Raw genomic sequence first — 20719 nt, 5'->3', positions numbered from 1 at the left:
ATGGCTATGAATAACGGCACCGGGGCGAGCGAGGCGGGTCGCAGTCGCACAGAAGCGAAGCAGTCGAATGGGAATGGTGACCACCGAATGTCGGAACAAGCTATGTCGCCATTGGATAATAGTTCGCCTACCTCGACCTTTCACCAGCGCTCGCCGGCCACGAACGAGATTAGTGGGATGTCTGCTCCCAGCGTCGATGGGCGTCGCTCTGTGGTTGACGGAGCACGACCGCAGCGGCCAGCGCCTGCTGCGAATGTGACAGAGGAATGGCTCTCTGCGGCACATCTTTCTCCTGACTCTTATGATCTCTTAGGGGGTGCAGCTGCGGGTGCTGGGGAACCGCCTTTGCCTCGGCTTATGGATATTTGGAATCCGGTTGATTTGGCTGGTCATAGAGTGAGCCAGCGACCGCCGCCTATACCCTCTGTGTCGGGTGGGAATCACTCGGCGCACAGTCAGCCATCATCTTCGCGGCCGCCGTTGAAGTATCCTGTGTTGGAACCTCTTATGCCTTATCTCGAGTCGAATCTGCCGCGTCGACTTGTTTGCGATTTGCTCGAGCTCTATTTTACTAGCGCGTTCTCAACTCACATGCACCCTGTGTGCCATCATATTCACTGTTTCGTGCTTCGGAAGGCATCTTTTCTTAGCGCCGACCGTCCCAGGCCTAGTAGCCCTGCGCTGTTGGCTAGTATGCTCTGGGTTGCTGCTGTGGATGATCGGGCTTTCTCATTGTCTATATCGCCTTTACAACGTCGGAAGATATGTCAATTCTTGTGTGCATTGATTATACGATTGCTTCGACCTCTGATTCACGTTGCTTTCAAGGATCAGGAGGCGTCGCCTCCGGAGAATGTCACTGCTCCCCAGGACTTTTCAGCTGCCGCAGCTTACCACCCATTCGAAGGAGTCGGTGATGATAAAGGACTGGTGGGTCCTGCTGGTTCTCTGGACGATGTCATTACCTACATTCATGTTGCCTCTATTATTTCATCCAGCGAGCAAAAGGCAGCAAGTATGAGATGGTATGTACCTGGTCCTCAATCCCTGTTCATGTTGCTAATTCGAGACTAGGTGGCATGCGGCCTTTACATTAGCCCGAGAACTTAAACTGAACCAGGAGATGGAAGTCCGGTCTAATGTTGACTGTCTGACTGACGGTTCAAGTCCGTCTTTTGGCTACCCGTTGGGAGGGTGGCCTGGGTCACCGGGTGGCATGGCCTTCCACTCAAATCCCTCGCGACCGAGCTTGAATTGCGTATGCGATCAAACTCATGATCCTCACAGTAGTCCTATCACGGAAGAGCATCGTGAAGAGCGGCGCAGGACGTGGTGGTTGCTGTATATTATGGATCGCCATCTCGCGTTGTGCTACAATCGCCCACTTGCCCTCCTCGATGCTGAAAGCGAGGACCTACTGCTTCCACTCGATGAAAATGCATGGCAGGCTGGAATAATCCACACAAACAGTCCCCGACCCGATGGGCCCCAATGCCTCCGGTCTGGCGATCAGAACAAACGGCGGGTCTTCCCAAACTTTGTCTGCCACGACCACTCCATTCTTGGCTTTTTCCTCCCTCTCATGACGATAACTGGTGAATTGATTGACCTCAACCAAGCCCGAAACCATCCTACGCTTGGTGCCCGACTTCAAGGCAAAGAAGCATGGGATGTCCACGTTGCCGAGGTTCTACGCCAGCTGGAAATCTACAAATCCAGCCTGACCACTTTTGCCGCGGCAGACTCTGAAGCTTCATTATCAAGCGGGTATCCCAATAAACCAGACCAGCCAGTCGACGCGCAAATGTCTCAGGCCTATTCTTGGCACACTCAAACCGTGATCGCCTACTCGTCCTACCTCGTCCACGTTCTCCATATCCTACTAGTCGGCAAGTGGGACCCTGTCTCACTAATCGAAGACAAAGATTTCTGGACATCATCGCCAGCCTTCGCATCCACAATTTCCCACGCGCTGGAAGCCGCCGACTCGGTGCAACAAATCCTCCGCTTTGACCCGGACATCAGTTTCATGCCCTATTTCTTCGGCATCCAACTCCTACAAGGAAGCTTCCTCCTCCTACTAATCGTCGAGCGCCTCCAAAAAGAAGCCGGCGAAGGCATCCTCAACGCCTGCGAAACAATGATCCGAGCCACAGAATCCTGCGTGGTAACCCTAAACACAGAATACCAACGCAGCTTTCGGCAAGTGATGCGCAGCGCAGTCGCACAGGCCCGAGGCCGCCCGGTAAACCCGAGCGAGATTCGGCACCGCCGCAAAGCAGTCCTCGCCCTGTACCGCTGGACACGCAAGGGCACCGGATTAGCCCTCTAATCCGTTGCAACTGCAACCCTCGCTGTGACCTTGTCTTGGTTCCTGTCGATCTTCCCGCTACTGTGGCACTCGCACCGCTGCTCCTGCGGGGCCCCTCAATCCCCAGGAACTCATTTCATCTCTCCTCCGGATCTCTGCACTTCTTCACCCCCTTTCGGTTCTGTCTATACATAGCTCTACTAGTTTCGGTGCGGCGTTTTGTGATCGGGCTGGGATGGTGTCTCTTTGTTCTATGTATCATGGCTATTGTGTACGGCTATTGTGTACATATCTGCTTGTACCGGTATATAATATATTTTACCTTCGGTTCATTTCTTGTTCCCGGGTCAAAACCTCAGGGACGCGTGTTGTAATTGTTCGCTTGGCCTTCGCTTGCAGGGATGTATACATCTCACCATAAACTAAGTTTTCCTTCTATATTAACCACGCCACGTGAAACATGAAGGGTAATTGACCCATTCCCCCGGACAACAAAGTTCTTCTATTGAAGCGAGCCCCTTATTTAGCCGAAAGGCGGGGGACTGTAGGAATACACCGATTGGTCTCTTCTCTCTGTTCGGACCGACAGCACAGACCTCACTGTAAAAATCCGGGGAAAAAGTGTCGGTTAAATGTTGAGATTTGAAGCTAAACTTTCTCGTCAAGATCATGCGGTGTTTTATTGCCTCTTTGGTATTTTGCCGATATGCAAGGAGCTCTTCGCTTCGCGTTCTCCAGGTTTTTACTCCGCTTGTTCCTTTTTTAAATACCCTTTGTTAGAATAAATAAACCATGGCCCCGACTTTGCGGGGAATAGTATTTTCTTTGGATTCATGTTCTTTGAGCTTTGCACTGGACATCTACAGCGCGCAATACATATTAAGCTTCACTGTTGACAAGAGCCGTTTCTACACTTCCTGCGCCCATCGCATGCGCCGAGCATCTTAGCCATTCCTGCTCCTAGTCCTGTCGGCAGATCTACACTCCGACATAATGACTGAAGCAGCACATTTCGATATGCCTACCTGGCCGATGGATAACCTCCTCGATCAGCAGACAATGGCATCGCAAGATCTAAGTCCACACCCATTCATCGCCAGCGACTTCCAGTTCGCAATGCAAGAAGACCTAGACCCGATCTGGTCTGAACAGTTCAACTGGAACGAATACGCATCCAAGACAAATACATTCCAGCCATACCCACAACTATGGTATGAAGCCGGTCTAGTGAGACAACACAGTGTGGACTCAAGGTAAATAAAACCCCTTACAATCTGCAAGCCAAGAAACAGAAAAAGAAAAAAAAAACAAAAACAAAAATCCCGAGGCAAACCGGGGGGCAATAAATAAAGCAGGAAAAAAACACACCATGACATGCAACTAACATGTGCAAGCCCAAATAGTAATCCCCTACACCTCCAGCCACTGCGAACAGCCCAACCGAACGCAAGTCCCGAAAATCCCCCGATCCAACTCCGCGACGCCCTCGCAACCGAACGCGCCCTCTTCATGACTCCCTCCCCGAACCCCATGGCCTATCCTTTCCCGACTTCGCCGAGTTCGGATCCTTGTCTGTCGCCTGACTCCAGTCATGCTTCGGCTTGGGAGGAGAGCGACCGGGAACGGGATGAGGGGCTGCACATTAGTACCTTTGGTGTGGATTTGAATACTCACGGCCAAGACCAAGGCCATGTCCAGAGTCGGTGTCAGACGCAGGCTCATACATCTCCACGTCGATACTCTGAATACTCCACACACAGAGTCGACGAAGAGGAAGCGCTTACACCGCTGGAAATGCCAGATGGGAGTACGCGCTTCACGTCTAATTGGTTGCCTGTTGATCCTGATGCGGGGTTTACTATTGGTTCAGCTGGGATTCCGGGGTTTGGGGATGAGATGCACTTCGGTGATATGACGAATGCGTTCTTTGTTTCGAACACTGCTGTTGCTCCGGCTTGGGGGTATGATGGGTGAATGAAGGGTTTAAGGATATGTTCGCGAGATGCGAGTACATTAGTTGCATACGCCTTTGGCTATCAGGGGCGCACTTGGGTGCGGCGATCATTGAATCGAGAGCGTCAGTGTGTGGCGAAAACAAAAGGACCCGCGTTGTGCATGCATACCTGCTCGGGCGCTTTGGTTCATGTACTGTCAAAGATACGGGGCGCCAGCAGAGGTCTATCTATTTGGACTTCGGAAAAGCCGATTCGGAACAAGGGGACACACCCCGAGAGCCCGAGAGCCCGAGACATGGAGCCTCGGCCCTACCTCAGGGCACGAGCTAAGAATGTGCTGAACTGGTTGATGTCTGTCTATATGGGAAGAAGGAAAAAGATTGAAGAGCAGGCTATTCGCCTCGAAGAGACAGACATTTCTACCTACAGCAACATATAGTTCAAGAATAAATACAAAATTAGCAAGACAGCGTGTTCACATGAACCCGTCAAGCTTTATATAAGAAGTGAAAAGAAGTACATGTAGTGATATATAGAACTCGAGTCCATAACCTAGGTTGAAATCATCACTCCATGAGTTAGTTCAGTGGTGTGCATTTAGAACCAACCGAAAGGGAAACCACCGGAAGGACCAGCACCCCCACCCTTACCACCAAAGGGGGAACCCTGAGGAGACTCAGTAGGGAAAGCAGTAGGGAAGGCAGTAGGGAAGGAGGAAGGAGTAGGCTTAACGCCAACAGTCCTCCAGCTCCAAGTAGGCTTAGGACCGGCAGGCGAAGCACCAGGACCAGCAGAGGAAAGCACAGGGGCAATCTGACCCCTGAACTGGCGTTTTGAGTTCGACGAGCTGAGCTTACCAACACCAGCATTGGACAGAACGGATGAGCGGACGCGGCTAGCAGCCAGGACGTTGACACTGGATTCGCCCTTGGGCATGGCGCTCAGCACGGACTCATCGCTAGCGGAAAGGGTGCCGGATTGGACAAGGGAGTTTGGTGCGCAGTCGCGGCCAAGCTTGGATTTGCAGGTTGCGGCTGAGCTGGAGCTCACGGCGAAGGTTGCGCCTGGCGAGCTGTCCTCTAGCATGGGGGTCTTGACTTGGTGGAAGACGTTGCCTTCGATTAGAGCGTTGGTGCTTTCACCGATGTCAAAGGCGTGGCCGGTGTTGTTGAACCAGTAGTTGTTGTAGGCATGCCAGAAGCTGTTGAATTCGAGCTTGGGGGAGCGGCCGGAAGTGTGGTGGATGTAGTTTCCGGTGAATGTTACTTGGTCGTCTTTACCGTATCCGAGGCTGGGTGGGTTAGTTCGTGTTGACGTTTGTTTGTGGATGTGATTGCTTACACTGTCCAGTAATGGTGGCCGTCGCAGGAGGAGGACCAGCTGGTCTGGCCGTCAAATTCAGAATTGGAGATGGTGACCGCGCCGCCTGGGTTTTGGTAAGTATAGATCTATGAGAGGATAAAGGAATACTTACTAGCCTCATAACCAGAGACGAACATCTGACGGCCAACGAGGTTGACCTTGACGTGATCAATCCAGATGTTGTTGGTACCATCGAGAGTAATGGCATCACCACCCCAGATGAACTGAGGGTTCAACTCGGTGATGTGAATGTTCTGAATGATAACATTGCTAACACCGGTCAAGCGGAGACCCTTACCACGAATGACGCCATTACTGCCAACACCGACAATAGACTTGTTCGACGCAACATTGATACCCTCAATGCCAGCTTTGTCGTAAGTACAAGTGGTAGTTGGGTAGCTGCCACACCAGTCGGAGTTATCGATGGCATTCTGGCCAGCGCTGCCGCAGGTGTTGGATTCAGGGATACAGCACTTGCAGTCGGTGCACTTGCCCTCCGTGCCGAGGTAGTTGAACTCCTTGTCGATGAGGATGGTACGCGGGGTGCTGTCGGTCAACCACTTGGTCAACTCGGTGGTATCGCTAGGCGCAGCGGCGACCGCACTGCCGCCGCCGGTTGTGCCTGATGCGAAGCCGATTGCGGTGCCTGACACACCGGCGGCTTGGGCGTGGGCGCCCAAGAGGGCGACCGCTGCCACGAGGGATTTGAGGAGGCACATTGTTTGTTGGAATTTGTCCAGAAGGGAATGAAAAAGAAAAGAACGACTGTACCAGCAGTACGTTAAGGAATGGAATCAAAGGAATGAATGAACGAGGGGAGGAAAAGAAAGAATTGCCCTGATGAAGACATGATGAACATGCGAAAGCTGCTTTATATCTTAGAAGTGTACGGAGTAGGCTGCGCTGTTGAGAAGTGGACATGGAGCGGCCGCGTAGGTGGGCTTAGCCTGTTTGAACTTGAGTAGACTAGAGCCTCGATCAATGCCTTTAGAAGTAAGCCCCGAGTTGCAAGTGCGAGTTGTCCCTGACAGTCGCAATGATCGTCAGGTGGCCTTCCAGTTCCTGAATAGACCCACCGTTGGCGTTTCAGACGGCTCTAACCGGGGATTTTCTCAATGGATGACTGTAGTTCACGCACAGGTCTCGTCGATAGCAAAGGTTGTTGAAACCCGACTGTGTTGTGGTTATTGATCGCCGCGAGAACAGAACAGCCAAAATGGAAGGCAGACGCACTTGGCTTCCGTTTCGATATAGAAGTGTAGAACGTCCGAAGATGCCCCGAACCCCCATGAAACAGGGGCCGTCGGCGAAGAAACCCGTTTCAGGTTAACAGCTTCTTCGAGTTATCAGATATCCAACTCCACAACGGGTCGCAGTGATAAACTCGACACATGGGAATGACGATCGACAACGAAATAAACAACAATTTAAAGGCCGATTCTAACCCCATAACTGCAAACTACCTTAATCTCAGCCCGTGTCTTAATATTAAAGTGCGAATATATTAAACAATCAACCCATATCCCCAACAAGTCGATCTGTATCCCCCAAAGAACATCCTATTCCCATTCCGGCCAGACAGTGATATCTCTCAACTCCCCTCGATGCTCCATGTAATACGCCTGTCCCAGCATGTGGAGTTTACGTCGATCCGTCTTGTTCGACTTTGTGCGTGGCACGCGATCAATCAGGAGATACAAACTGGGGACGTAATAGGTTGGCAGGTTCTTGCTGACAGCATCACTGAGTGACCGGGTCACAGTGTGCACTGCGTGCCTGTCACTAATCGGTCGGAATTGCATCTCCTCGATACGCCCACTCTCCAGATTCATTGGGTTGCTCGTAAGGTACAGATAGACCACGAGAGTTGGATCCCCTAGGCCATCAGCCACACCGAGGACATCGACAATGGCTGCGTCGCCTGTCATCAGGTTGCGGCGGAATACATACTCCACCTGCTCGGCTTCGACCCGTGCCCCATCGAGTTTCAGCATGCTGTCCTTGCGGCCGATTAGTTCAAGGGTTCCGTCGTGGTTCCAGCGACCTAGGTCCCCGGACCGGTAAAGTCGATGGTTAGGTCTATCGGGGTGAAGCTGTGCCATCCAGGCTGGTGCTGTTGATAGGAAGTTCTCAGACTGTCCGGAAACATGGTCCAAGTACCCTTGCGATAGATGTGGTCCTTCAACTAGGAGTTCTCCTATTGCCGCGACGGGCATCAGTTGTTCGGGATTATCAGGGCTAACAATCCAGATTGCTCCGGTCGCAGGACGACCGACTACTGCACCACGCCCTATCTGGAGGTTGCGGTTATAGGCACACAGAGATGCGATCTCCCCCATACCGTATTGGTTGACGACCTGCACGCGGTGTAGCCATTTCGACAACACGGCGTCTGAGACCGGCTCCCCGCCGATACACATCATCTTCAGTGTTGGGACACGGTCTGGGTCGATGTCGATGGCGACTGAGGGTGTTACGAACATAATGTTGGCTTGCAATGCATTCATGTCGTTCATGAGTGCGTCTATGGTCAGTGAGACTGTTGGCACACAGCAACATCCTCCGGCCATGAGCGGTGCCAGGAAGTCATTGTTGCTGATGTCGAAGGCGTAGGCATCAAATTGGAACATCCGGCTGTGTGGGCCCATCTCCATAACGCGGAGATAATCTGTCAGGGCAGAGGCATAGCTGCGATGTTCTTGTACGATGGCTTTGGGGTTGCCTGTGCTGCCTGATGTGAATAAAACAACACATGGATCGGTTGGCGTGACATCCGAAGTGGGGGGTCCATTTACCATTGGGAGTGTCGAAAGTGAAGCCTCGCTCACTTCGAACACGGTTTCAACCCGGCTGTAAAACCTGTCTTTATACCCGGTGGAGGTCAACATGATCTTGATCCGGGTGCGTTCTAGAACGGAGTTGAGGTATGTTGGCGGATTACTTCCATCCACACAGACATATGCACCACCGGCCATGAGGACAGCGAGGCGAGCCACGACAGCCCATGTAGATTTGTAGAAGGCACAAGAGACGAAGACACTTGGTCCTACGCCTTCACCGACAAGCCAATGAGCCAGGCGACAAGTCTTCTCTTTGAGTTCTCGGTATGTAAGATTGCCATCCCAGGAACATATAGCTTGGGCGTCAGGGGTTATCTTGACATGTCGGAAACAGAGATCATGTAGAAGGGCATCCTGGGGAGGTGCAAGTGTGCCGGTGAACCCGGCAATCAGGTCCCGGTCTTGTGATGAGCATAGCTCGAGACTGCCAATGGTCTGTGCTGGTGAGCCATCCATCGATGATAGTGCTTGGTTAAAGCTATGCAGAAGGCTCGTCACGAGTTGTATATCGATGTGAGTGTCGCCTAGGTCCAGTCGAGCATGTAATTTGTCATCTGGACTGTGAGATATGCAAAGAAGTAGTCCCGATAAAATTGAGTCTGATTGAGGGGATTCAATTGGTATAGGACAGCATGTCTCGCGGCGGGCCTTGCAGCTTTCATTTGAGGGCTGCCTCTCGTAGACAATTGTCACATTGAAGCCACCCTCCTTTCTATCGATTCCAGATATTCCATTTGCTGCCACAGTTGTATTTCTCAAAGACGCCAACGTTTCAACCGACTGAGCAAGTAGATCTCCAACGGCATCATGGGGTTCTATGTGGATTTGGACGGTCGGTCTGGAAAAGGCGTGAGCTGCCTCGCCAACATAGCATCGACCCTTGTGGTATTGCTCGCCTATGTAAAATGTAGTCGTGTAGGCAAATGATCGGATTGTTGCAGTCCAGGCCAATTGGAGGATTCTTTGGAGGAGAATGTCTGGATATTCCGCATGAGCAGAAAGGGGTGGATATAGAGCGTCAGCGAGATATAAAAGTCGCCGAGGAAGACTAGTGAGAGTCAGGTCAACACTTGGCATCGGAGTCCCGTTAGACAAATTCTTGAAGGTCGTAGTTGAGTGAGAGTCGTCAGATATTGATTCTAAAAGAGGAACCATGTTGAATATATTCAGTAAAATGAGTAGCAGCAAGTACAGATCTCAACAAGTAACCCCAGTCGAGTATTGGGACAAGCAGACTTAAATGAACACAGCTGAGCATAGCGAATTGTCTTGTATAGTTTCACGGTCATTATGAACACGTCTCTTGGCACCGGCAATCTCTTTGTTGAACAAAGCGAGCAGTCAATAGGACCTCGTTATTCAGGCCACCGCCATCTGTTGGACAAGCTCTTGAGTAGTACAGCGGTCGTTGGGACCACGTATCTTACCATTATTTCGTATCTGCTTGGCTGAGTGTTTGCTCTGTGATGGACCGTTGCATTTGCAAATGGGCTGGCTGAGCCAGTAAAGCGGGCAATTGCTGCCTGGGCTATGTTGATCTACGAATGAGAACGCCCGTCAAGAACTTAGGGCCACATCAACAAAAGCAACTTGATAGACCCGGGGATTCCAGTAGCTGATCGACGTTTTGTGTCAACTGCTGACTCTAAACGGTCAACCTTGCAGGTGTCAGACAGAGATTTGCCCAATCAGGTGCGAAAGTACTCGTTATTTCCCATAAAATGACATCCCATTTCACTCAATACTAAATAATATTACATGAGTGGAAATTAAATAATATTAAGCGATTACACGTTCTGCATAATACCAGGACGAACACCCTCCAAGATCGACGACAACTCACTCCACAACTTCTCGCGCGCTTGGCGCCCTTCGTCACTACGCACAAATGGCGAAAGAGCCGTATTCTCCACATGTCCATCTGTCATATATGCGCCGTGGCTTTCGAGTCCAGCTGTAGCCCCGGCTACAAGGGTCCGCGAGCCAACATCGGTAGACCGAGCCAGGGCCAACTTGAACAGCATGAAGCTCCATCCTCCCTCCCTTCCGAGCTGTGAGTGGCACAGACCAGGGTTGACCATGTTGATGATGACCTCTGATCCGCGAACCCGGCCTGCTAGTTCCTGCACGAGCAACACCTCGAGCAACTTCGACAATTGGTAGCGCTCGCGCATGTTCGCCTTTGTTGGGTCGCTGATTGTTTTCATCGGTTGATCTTCTTTCCATTCGGGGAAGCTGACCCAGCCATGGACTTCGCTCACGACGAATGTGAGGTGGGGCGTGCGTGATGGGAACAGTTTTCGGGTCGACTTTAGCGTTGGGAGGAGGAGGAGTCCGAGAAGGAGGGTGCTGATCACATTCACGGTGATACTTCGCTCATAGCCTTCGGGTGTTGAGAACTCTCCTGTTGCAATGGCGGCATTGAGGATGGCTACATCCAGGCTGGGGAGCTTCGCGATACGCTCGCTGAATGCGATGACGGATGCGTATGAGGATAGGTCTACCTCCCACACTTCACACACGCCTGAGCGGCCTGTGGACTTCTCAATGTCCTCCTTCGCAGTTTCGCCAGCTTTCACATTGCGAACGCCGAGGATCACTCGAGAGGCGCCCAGTCGCGTGACATGGCGTGCAGCTTCTAACCCTAAGCCGACATTGGCGCCGGTTATCAGCACTGTCTGATCCGCAAAGGACTGTTTAGGGTATTGGGGAGTAACAAAAAATTGGGAGTATAGAAAGCCCATGATGAATATTTGAACAAGAATATGGTTTAACCGGGGCGTAAATAGCTTCTTAAATGTGAATGACTCGGCCAAACGTCATTATGGACGGACGGAGATTATCGGGGTTAAGATGTTCTCTGACTAACAGTAAAGCCGTCAAAGACCGAGTTGTCCGAGCTTATTATTTACATTGAATACGAAAAGTTAGTTTGGCTTCGATGCATTTGGGCTATCAAGGGATTCATTCTTGAATCTCAAGGCAACAAGGTGTGCGTGTTGGCCCCACCAGAGCAGGGGTCGGAACATCATCATTTGTATGTGGAAGAGCTGCCTGGGAGACCAGCCAGTTTTGATAGTGGTATCCACCGACGCTTTAACTCCCGCCCCTTAAACTTTCATGTATTCTTCGCAACGTTTCCAGTTCGCGCCTGACCCGACTTTGGTACACTCTTTGTGACCTGCTTCGCGATATTAATTTCTTTTCCACCTATTCCCACATACATGGCAGGTCGAGGAACGGTGGTTAAGCTAGCCTCAGCTTTGAGGAGCCTTTGAATAGCCAGCCAAGTCCGCGGACGGCCGTGTGGTCCTTAAATTGACGCTAACTAGAGCACAAATCACAGTTATTACAAACGAAAATTACTTTTCTACTACTTCGAATATTCGTTGCGTATCTGCGCTGAGTTGGAGAACTCATGGGAAATATAGGGCCCCTGCACGCAAGCAGAGGCCTTGTTACAACAGCAACGCCATTTCTATTCTCTAACCTATCCAAGCGTATGGACCCGGTCACTGAACAAATCCTAGTGAGCTGCAAGGCTTTCAAAATTCAATCAATCCCTTCTGTCGAGTCTACCGAGAAAAGCGGCAACATATATACTACCGCAATCCACCAATTCCACGTACGAAACGTTTTCTGGTCCCCAGGAACTCCACGCACAAATAAAACTCGCACAGCCACTGTACATGCTAAACTAGCACTTAGAAAATACCAGAGCGAAGAAACACCCCAAAACATAGGGCAAGCTACCCCCCAAGTGACCAATGGCACAGCGATCGTCCACCGAGTAAAACCATCACCCCACACAAGAGGGGCTGTGCGACGACCACGCCGGGCATCACCAGGCTGGTCGGACATATCCTGCAGATGAACAGTTGAGAAGATAACAGCAGTAATGACCAGATGCCATTGTCCCAACAACTCCCCAGGATGAAGGGGCAGAGCAGAGCCGCCCAGGAACACTTCCATGGCTCCGGATACGAAACATGTATAGCCCAGCGCATTGGTGACGTTTCGTACTATCGGGCCATTGTCTGCGCCACCCCAGTTGTTGTACCACAATCCCAGGATTATCAATAAGCCAGAGTGTCGGGTTCCTCCGCTAAAGATCATACTATACAAGGGTGCGAATATGTACAGCGCTACCATGATCCGTGTGGCGTATTTGTGGGAAATTCGATGACTTGGAAAGGGTCGCCAGGGCTTGTTGAGGAGATCCTCGGCGACTGCCCGTTCGCCGCGCTGGTTGTTGATGGCGAATGGGATAAAGTTTATCACGACCCATAACAAGACCGTCAGGCCTCTGCCAATCAAGCTTAGAAGATCGATGGTATTCTGAGGGCGTACAAGCTGACTGGAAGCGTGCAGACCGTATTTTGGTGCGGCCCAACCATTTGTGATTCCGAAAATGGTACTTGGTACGACGATGGTTTTCAAATCGCTGAAGACGAACAGCCAGAACGTGTAAAGATGGTATCTGCAAGATTGGAGCCCCCTGAGGACTTTGTTAGAGAAGTCCATGTTTGGAATTCCTCCACTGACACACTGTATATAACAGAGCAGGCGAAGGCTTTCACCGGTATCAGGTGGTTGTATCAGCCAGAGGAGTTTGAAAGCTTGGTTTGACTTGAAGTTGGCGAGTTTGATCATTATAGCGACAAGGAGCGGTGAATCAAACTTACCAATATGTAGAGTTTCCGAGTTCGTGGGAGGTTGAACAAAGGCCTGTCTTGTGGGTAGATACCTGACGTATTGCCATTGTCGTCAAAACGGCTGGATTTGCTACATATCCCCCGACAGCTGATGATGACGGACGCTGTCCAACAATGAGCTTGGCCCAAAATAAACGGTCATATAGCAGACACAGCCTCTTTATATCATCAGGAAAGCCTCGGCGAGCGTCCTCTAACGACCTCGCCAATCTTCATGCAGTTGTGGCCATGTTAGCACCCGAAGCAATCGCTATTGTGGTGGGGCTACTGGTCCACCAATTCATCTTCATACACGGCGAGTGGCATCTTAGAGGGCCAGAGGTCATTGTTCTTCATATAGCCATTGCAGCCATCATATACTCCGCCGGCCTTTTCATATACCACGACAGCCGCCAAAACAATGTCTTCCGAATCACATACTCTATACTAAGTTACAATTTCGCCTTGTTCTCTAGCATTACAATCTACCGAATCTTCTTCCACCAATTGAAACGATTCCCTGGACCAAGACTAGCGTCGTTGACCAAGCTCTGGCATGTCTGGAAATGTCGCGACTCGCGTGGCCACCTTGTTCTCCAAGTCTGGTACGAAGAGTACGGAGAATTCGTGCGAACAGGTAAGAATCCTGATAGTCGTCAGTATATCCTTTTGCTAACATTGCAATGGGGTGTCAGGTCCCGGTGAAATAACTATCTTCCACCCCGAGGCGTACGAGGCAATGGATGGCCTTCAAAACCGCAATACCCGATCCGATTGGTACGACCTACTTTATCCACGCTTATCATCGATTTTTACCCGGGACAAAAAACTTCATAATGAACGGCGGAAAATGTGGGAGCAGGCTTTAAGTACCAAGGGTGAGAACTACACATTCCATAAGAGAGGCCGTAGACTAATTGGACCTCCTAGCCCTACAGCAATACCACCGAAGACTTATAGAAAAAGTCCACACACTGGAAAATCTTGTCGCCATGGAAGAATCAAACTCAGTACTAGTAAATGACTTGATGTATTTTTTCGCATTCGATTCAATGGGTGATTTCGCCTTCAGTGAGGACTTCGGCATGATGCGTACCAGAAAGTGGCATTCATCTATCGTGATGCTAAGATCGGCCCTCACCATGCTGGGACCATTTAGTCCGGCCATTTGGATTCCTAGGTTGGGATTTGCGTTTATACCTGGGTTGTGGAAAGTTCGTCATTGGTTCCATATGCTTGAATTTTGTGATCAGTGTATGGCTCGACGGATGAAGGTGAGAGTGCCGAGTTACATGGCGAGTGATTTGACTAACAGGGATATAGAAAGTACTTTCTGATCGAGATATCGCCTCTTGGTTCATTGAAGACTATGAAAAACATAGATCAGACCCTACCCGAGCGCGATGGTTGAGTGGTGATACTGCTACACTAGTCGTAGCTGGCAGGTAAGTAACGCTTCGTATAGATAATCATTTTTCTAATTTCAAGATGAAGCGACACAACTGCCCCGAGCCTAACACTTCTATTCTACTTCCTCGCCCGATACCCCGACCACGCCGAGAAAATCCACGAAGAACTACAAGAGATCAATATAGAAGACCCAGCACTTCTATCAACCCTCTCCCACCTGAACGGAACGATAAACGAAGCAATGCGCCTCCTACCAGCAGTCCTAACATTCAGCTCTCGAGTAACACCACCAGAAGGCCTAGTAATTTGCGGAATATTCATCCCAGGAAACACGAAAGTCTGTGCGCCACGGTATACAATTGGTCGACGTAAGCATAGCATCACATCCAATTACATGACATTATACAAATACACAAGCTGACAAGAACCCAGTCGAGACCGCGTATGTCAACCCCCACGACTTCATTCCGGAGCGGTGGTACAGCCGACCAGAGCTGATTAAGGACAAGAGGGCTTTTGCTCCTTTTGGTATTGGTAAGCTGCTACCCAACGTATTGGTGACTAGATATATATATATCAACCTGTGTTTCCATATTCATGGTCGAGTTGCACGCGGAAATTGAGTATGTCAGATTCTAACACGTTGTGCTGAATAGGACGAACGAGCTGTGTTGGGCGTCATTTGGCACTTGCACAGATTCGTCTTCTTGCTGCTGCATTAGTATCTCGGTATCGGGTCCGATTTGCGCCCGGTGAAAATTGGGGTGAGGCAGTCGAAAGGGATATGAGGGATCAGCTTACTGCTCAGCCTGGGCCTTGTCGGCTTGTTTTTGAGCGTCGGTGAGGGATTGGTTATTTGACTTGGAACTCGTGAAGCCATTGAAACGGAATTAAATAATGTAAATGCATTACACCGTTTTATCGCTGCATAGTGACAGCGGAATTAGAACCGAGAAATCAAAAGAAAAGGACCCAATGAATGGCCTCTTAAGATGCGCAGAATCCCCAAGCAACGTGGATATCAAAAGTCACATAGCATCCCGATTGAATGTCCGCGTATGCCTTACGTTCAAGCTGCTCCAGTTGCTGCATAGTCAATGAGCCTTCATCCCCTCTTGCAGACGCGAGCCGAGCCCACGCAAATATAGCCACCATTCCATTAGCAGTAAGACGCGGGCGGGTGGCGTAAACTCGATCAGCAGCAACAACCTCAGTATGAACCTCTTTCAGACCAGCGGCACGCATCTCAGTAGTCAGTCTATTCCAACCATTTTGAAAATGGTGCATCATCCCAGCGAGGAAATGCCGGCCCATATAAGAGGCAGTGTCGGTAGTGGCAGTAGGTGAACAAGCAAGATGTCGCACAGCGGTAAAATCACATTCCTCCCACTGCATAGCACCACCAGGCTTCAACATGCGCGTGAGGTTCCGAATTATGGAAGGCCACTCGCTAGGCTTGAGGCCCGCCGAAATGAGCCGCACATGCACGAGGTCATATTTGGCCCATAGCGTCGACTGAACGGGCTGACGGGCGTCGAGGAGGTACAGTGTGACATTGGGGGGGAGGGTGGAAAATGGCGGGAACAGCGAGGTCGAGATGTCATAGCCATGCATAGTTGCGTTGGGATGGTAATGGCTCAGACTGCGCAGGAATGCTGCAGTGCCTGTGCCCACGTCAGCGACTCGGGCATTGGGGGGCAGCTTGGATCGAACGGATGGGTGCAGAAGGTAGCCGATGTTTCTGTGTCAGTCAGTTTTCTGGATTTTCCAGGCGGAATCATCACAATAGGCACTTACTCGGTGATCAGTTCGAACTGCTCGTCGAGTCTGTTTTGAGTTAGTTTTGGGTTGTTATTGGTTGGTGGACTTTGTTACCTTTGCGCCTCGGTGGAATTGCGCCCCATATTCTCCGCGTATGTATCTCGCCGCTGAGCCATTTTGCTTTGAAATGAGCAGGGAAGATGGAGGGAGGATATGTGAAAGGGTATTTCCACTGGTGCTTCAGACTAGATGTGTCCTCAACTGCAAGGTTACCAGCTGAAACAAGTTGAAGTGAAGAGAGTCAGCAAGGTTGTGAGGTCGTACGAGAGCTGCAGTGTTCAGCAATCCCTACTTGAAGATACCCCATTGAGAGGTGCCGTGTCCCAAACGAGACCAGGCTACTTGAAGAGAGGCTCAAACTGCTGAATCCCTTTGTTTTTCCTATAGTACTTGCCATCATCATCCCCTCCGGTATAGCCATCTAGTGACTTTCCCTTGGATATCATTATGGTGCGCCTGAATCCACGCGCTCCGGTGCTGATCGCCTGGAGTTTAATATTACTCTTTATTGCTGCCGGTGCGGTGATTTTGAGGGTGATCTCTACACGAATGCGGCATCGGCAGTTCAAAAGCCATGATTATCTCGTATTTTTCTCACTGGTCAGTCTGTCAGTCTGAATAGACCTGCAACTCTCAAAATACTAATACAAAGTCCAGGCTGCCTTGACTGGATATGTGATAGACGTACTGACAGGTGAGTCCAACGGGGTGCTTCGTTTGTATGGTCCTCGGCTTATCTCCAGCCTCAGGGGCGATCATCGGCGGCTATGGCGGACACACATCGATAATGGCTGCTCACCACCCAGAACAGTTGATAAGTGCATTAAAGGTGTGTTTTGTATGTATGTGAGATGCTTGATGCTGATTTGGTCAGACATTCTGGGCATCGGAATGGTTTTGGGCTACAGCAACAGCCTCATTTCGACTCGCCATTCTGCTGCTATATATTGAGATCTTCCCAAACAATCCAGTCTTCTTCTGGACAGCAATGGGAGTGGGAGGCTTGGTCTTCCTATACTGGGTGGCTTCAATTTTGACAATTGCTCTGCTGTGCCGCCCGGTCGCTTACAACTGGGACCGCACTATTGCAGGGGTTTGCGGCGATGTGATCAAGACCGAGTACGCCTCTGCAGGATTCAACATGGGGATCGACCTAGGAGTCGTGCTGCTGCCTCTGCCAATCGTATGGCGGTTGCATATGTCAAGTCGCAAGAAGACCGGTGTGACAGCGTCGTTTGCACTGGGAGTATTGTAAGTCATGCATTTGCTAGTTCATCTCCAGGAGCTGACGGTAGCAGAACGGCTGGTATCAATCTGGGCCGCATTATACAGACCAAGCTCTGTCCAACCGACGATATCATCTACTGCGCTAGAGACAGTTCGATCTTTGTCATTGCCGAGATGACTGCAGGAATATTGGTGGCCTGTGTGCCAACCTTGGGTCCTTTGATCTTCCGTGGGCGCCGTGTGCCTTCGGCGCGACCGCACGACTTGCCCACCATCGGGTCTGCTCGTACCCGTCCACGCCGCCATCTGGCCAAGTTTGATTCCCTCCTCTCAACTCTTGATCGCAGCCACGACGAGGAGAGAAACATGACATGGAATGAAATTGGGGATACCGGGGCACCCACAGCGCATGCAGTTGCTGGGCCTGGACACAAAGGAGCAGATGGAGGCATCTTGGTGACGCGCGATTTGGACGTGCATAGTCTGAATCCGCCCCCTACCCCTAAAGTGGACGCCGTTTGATTGTCGTAGCCAAGTGTCTTTGTTTGCTCTCCTTGCGTCTCTAGGAGATCTGCGTGCTCCACATGTCGATCAGGAACTGAACTTCAAACGCAATGCTTATGCCGGATGCATGTCAGATTTGTCTCATTTTGGAGTGATCGGTTGTATCGGTGGGATAATCAAAGATATAAAATACATAATATATGCAAGTAAGCCAATACAGACAGTTCCGTGTAGAGTCAGCGTGACATTGAAAGGGGAAGTGGTGGTCAGCCTTACATGCGGGGATCTATTGATGTTTCTCTCCTACTCTCAACTTCTTCTCTACAACCACCATGGCCCCTCCCTTCGTCGTCGTGCTCTGCCATGGCTCTTACCACACACCTGCTCCATACCAGCCACTGGTGGATGCCCTGACTGAGCGAGGTATTGAAACATACTGCCCTCAGCGGCCTACCTGCGATCTCAGCCAACTGAATGTCGGCGACATCAACAACCCCGATTTCGATCGAAGGGCTCCTCCAGGAGGTTACCCTCTTCCCGCAGATGATGCAGCAGAAATTGGGCGTCTAATCGACCGTCTGATCTCGGGTGGAAAGTCGGTTTTGCTTGCAGGACACTCGTCTGGCGGTTGGGTGGCTGCCGAGGCAGCAACATCTGCCCGACAGGCTTCCGTACGGGCACAGGAGGGTAAGACTGGCGGTATCATCGGGATTTTCTTCATCGGCGCATTCATCATCCCCGAGGGTCAATCTGTCCACAGCTTCTTTCAACCCGCTGATGGCAGAAACATTGCACCCCCATTCATGCGGTTCCACGTAGGACTCCCACCAGTTATCCTTGTCGAGCATGCACTGACGGTCTGCAGAAACACGGTGTTGATGGCCTTGGCACAATGGTCGATCCTGAGAAATTCCTCTTCAATGATCTCGACGAGGCGACCGCTAAGAAATGGGCGGGTACGTTGACAGCAGCGCCTGTCATGAACAGCCCTCTGACCCATAACCCCTACACTACTCTACCCTGTGCGTATTTGGTATTGGAAAATGACTACACGTTGCCAAAGGAGTATCAGGAAGGCATGGCTGCGAGCCAGTCGAAGCCGTTCACCATGTACCATGCACCATGTGGACACTCGCCGCATCTCAGTTGGACGACGGGACTCGTTGAGAAGATCGAGGAGTTTGCTGGCCAGATCTTAGATTGAGAATAGGCAAACAATGGGGCCATATATCACAATGAATATTTCTCTTCCCTGAAGACGTAGTGCAAAGTGTAACCGAGAGTTCTGCAAGTGTGGGAGGGCTTTTGACGTTCTGTGCAACGAGGAACTGCCCCCCAAACACGCACCTTCTTTAGGATTTCCTTCTCATCTCTCTTCCTTCAAACCTCAATCTTTCATTCATTTTCAAACATGGATGCCCCTCAATACGTCTTCGGTGCCCAGGGCTTCGGTGCCACCTGGGTCAGTGGTAACATTGACCGGCTGATGGTGGCCCTCAAGGATGCCGGCATTCAGCGTTTTGACACTGCTGCCCTTTATCCAGCTACCAATCCTGGTGTTTCGGAGAAGCTCCTCGGCGAAAAGAAGCCCGAGAATGCTATCATCGACACCAAGATTATGTTCATCGGAGATGGTTCACTCTCCATGAAGAACATTGGCAAATCGATCAATGATAGCCTGGACCGACTGAAGATCAAGAAGGTGTGTTCAAGCTCATCTCGCGCTCGAGTATCGCGGATATCGCTGACTTTAATCCCTCAGATCCACACCCTCTACGCTCACGCCCCGGACCGCACAGTCCCCATCGCCGAGCAAGCCGCATACTTCGACCACTACTATCGACTGGGCCTTTTCGAAAACCTTGGCTTGTCCAACTACACCCCAGCCATGGTTCGCGAGTGGATGGACGTGGCAGTGGAGAAAGACTTCGTCATGCCATCTGTCTACCAAGGCCAATACAATGTCATCTGACGCGGCTACGAAGACGAGCTGTTCCCTGTCCTTCGTGAATTCGGGATTGCATTCGAGGCTACCTCGCCCTTGGCTGGTGGCTTCCTGACTGGTAAACTATCCTACCACCCGACACTCCAAAGCTTGGAGGGGACCCGCTTCGAGGTTGGAGAGGGAAACATGGTGGGCGCACTTTACCGCATGTGGTACGACCAGCCTGCATTCCACGATGCCATGCGTGAGCTGGATAACATGGCCAAGGAGCATGACTCTACTGGGGCTCAGTTTGCTCTGCGCTGGTTGCTCTTCCACTCTCAGTTGAAGAGCTCTGATGAAGTTGTGATTGGTCCGAGCCACTTCGAGCAGCTTCAATGCTATCTCGATGCCCGTAAGGCTGGCCCGCTGCCCGATAACAACGCAGAGAAGGTTAATATGCTGTTCCCGGCATTGCGGGGCCTTTCGAAGACTATCATTGAGAAGGGATGGTGGTCTCTGTGAAAGGGATCGCTACCTCCTCACATCGAGAATTACATTCTACCCTGTCATGTCACCTAGCGAAATTCCGCCACCACGAGCGGCGATATGCTAAGCATGAAACCAATTTAAAATAGGAAAACAATAACAACCAAAACATTTTCTAG

The 20719-nt window shown here is 50.8% G+C and overlaps 10 protein-coding genes across 10 annotated transcripts; 6 read left to right on the top strand and 4 right to left on the bottom strand.

Annotated features, from left to right (window-relative positions):
- Window positions 1–2332, top strand: PENARI_c034G00076 (fungal specific transcription factor domain-containing protein; the record flags this gene model as incomplete). The annotated part of the gene is made up of 2 exons (XM_022636677.1): window positions 1–1025; window positions 1075–2332. 2 exons carry the CDS (start codon window positions 1–3, stop codon window positions 2330–2332), a joined length of 2283 nt encoding a protein of 760 aa, XP_022483418.1.
- A 972-nt stretch (window positions 2333–3304) lies between these two features.
- PENARI_c034G06029 (uncharacterized protein) lies at window positions 3305–4285 on the top strand (the record flags this gene model as incomplete). The annotated part of the gene is made up of 2 exons (XM_022636713.1): window positions 3305–3522; window positions 3715–4285. The coding sequence occupies 2 exons, from the start codon at window positions 3305–3307 to the stop codon at window positions 4283–4285; spliced, it is 789 nt and encodes a 262-aa protein (XP_022483438.1).
- Window positions 4286–4863: 578 nt separating this feature from the next.
- PENARI_c034G04027 (uncharacterized protein) lies at window positions 4864–6350 on the bottom strand (the record flags this gene model as incomplete). The annotated part of the gene is made up of 3 exons (XM_022636701.1): window positions 4864–5557; window positions 5608–5692; window positions 5741–6350. The coding sequence occupies 3 exons, from the start codon at window positions 6348–6350 to the stop codon at window positions 4864–4866; spliced, it is 1389 nt and encodes a 462-aa protein (XP_022483466.1).
- An 840-nt stretch (window positions 6351–7190) lies between these two features.
- Window positions 7191–9626, bottom strand: PENARI_c034G09733 (non-ribosomal peptide synthetase; the record flags this gene model as incomplete). Its single annotated transcript, XM_022636738.1, has 1 exon — window positions 7191–9626. The coding sequence occupies one exon, from the start codon at window positions 9624–9626 to the stop codon at window positions 7191–7193; it is 2436 nt and encodes an 811-aa protein (XP_022483456.1).
- A 632-nt stretch (window positions 9627–10258) lies between these two features.
- PENARI_c034G00246 (putative short-chain dehydrogenase/reductase family protein) lies at window positions 10259–13124 on the bottom strand (the record flags this gene model as incomplete). Its single annotated transcript, XM_022636679.1, has 3 exons — window positions 10259–11164; window positions 12225–12969; window positions 13021–13124. The coding sequence occupies 3 exons, from the start codon at window positions 13122–13124 to the stop codon at window positions 10259–10261; spliced, it is 1755 nt and encodes a 584-aa protein (XP_022483419.1).
- A 1309-nt stretch (window positions 13125–14433) lies between these two features.
- PENARI_c034G05365 (uncharacterized protein) lies at window positions 14434–15419 on the top strand (the record flags this gene model as incomplete). Its single annotated transcript, XM_022636709.1, has 5 exons — window positions 14434–14439; window positions 14489–14610; window positions 14660–14943; window positions 15008–15109; window positions 15232–15419. The coding sequence occupies 5 exons, from the start codon at window positions 14434–14436 to the stop codon at window positions 15417–15419; spliced, it is 702 nt and encodes a 233-aa protein (XP_022483421.1).
- A 143-nt stretch (window positions 15420–15562) lies between these two features.
- PENARI_c034G12352 (uncharacterized protein) lies at window positions 15563–16512 on the bottom strand (the record flags this gene model as incomplete). Its single annotated transcript, XM_022636752.1, has 3 exons — window positions 15563–16316; window positions 16373–16402; window positions 16451–16512. 3 exons carry the CDS (start codon window positions 16510–16512, stop codon window positions 15563–15565), a joined length of 846 nt encoding a protein of 281 aa, XP_022483424.1.
- Window positions 16513–17183: 671 nt separating this feature from the next.
- On the top strand, window positions 17184–18145 carry PENARI_c034G02452 (uncharacterized protein; the record flags this gene model as incomplete). The annotated part of the gene is made up of 3 exons (XM_022636692.1): window positions 17184–17225; window positions 17271–17647; window positions 17695–18145. The coding sequence occupies 3 exons, from the start codon at window positions 17184–17186 to the stop codon at window positions 18143–18145; spliced, it is 870 nt and encodes a 289-aa protein (XP_022483452.1).
- A 314-nt stretch (window positions 18146–18459) lies between these two features.
- On the top strand, window positions 18460–19331 carry PENARI_c034G06683 (alpha/beta hydrolase; the record flags this gene model as incomplete). The annotated part of the gene is made up of 2 exons (XM_022636719.1): window positions 18460–18942; window positions 18993–19331. The coding sequence occupies 2 exons, from the start codon at window positions 18460–18462 to the stop codon at window positions 19329–19331; spliced, it is 822 nt and encodes a 273-aa protein (XP_022483403.1).
- Window positions 19332–19538: 207 nt separating this feature from the next.
- On the top strand, window positions 19539–20576 carry PENARI_c034G01811 (uncharacterized protein; the record flags this gene model as incomplete). Its single annotated transcript, XM_022636687.1, has 3 exons — window positions 19539–19829; window positions 19890–20090; window positions 20157–20576. 3 exons carry the CDS (start codon window positions 19539–19541, stop codon window positions 20574–20576), a joined length of 912 nt encoding a protein of 303 aa, XP_022483453.1.
- Between the last annotated feature and the right edge of the window lie 143 nt (window positions 20577–20719).

The sequence above is a fragment of the Penicillium arizonense genome (genome assembly GCF_001773325.1).
Source record: "Penicillium arizonense strain CBS 141311 chromosome Unknown PENARI_contig034, whole genome shotgun sequence".
NCBI classification, from domain to species: Eukaryota; Fungi; Ascomycota; class Eurotiomycetes; order Eurotiales; family Aspergillaceae; genus Penicillium; species Penicillium arizonense.
The sequence above is the reverse complement of the archived record's forward strand: the minus strand, read 5'-3'. Positions and strand labels throughout refer to the sequence as shown.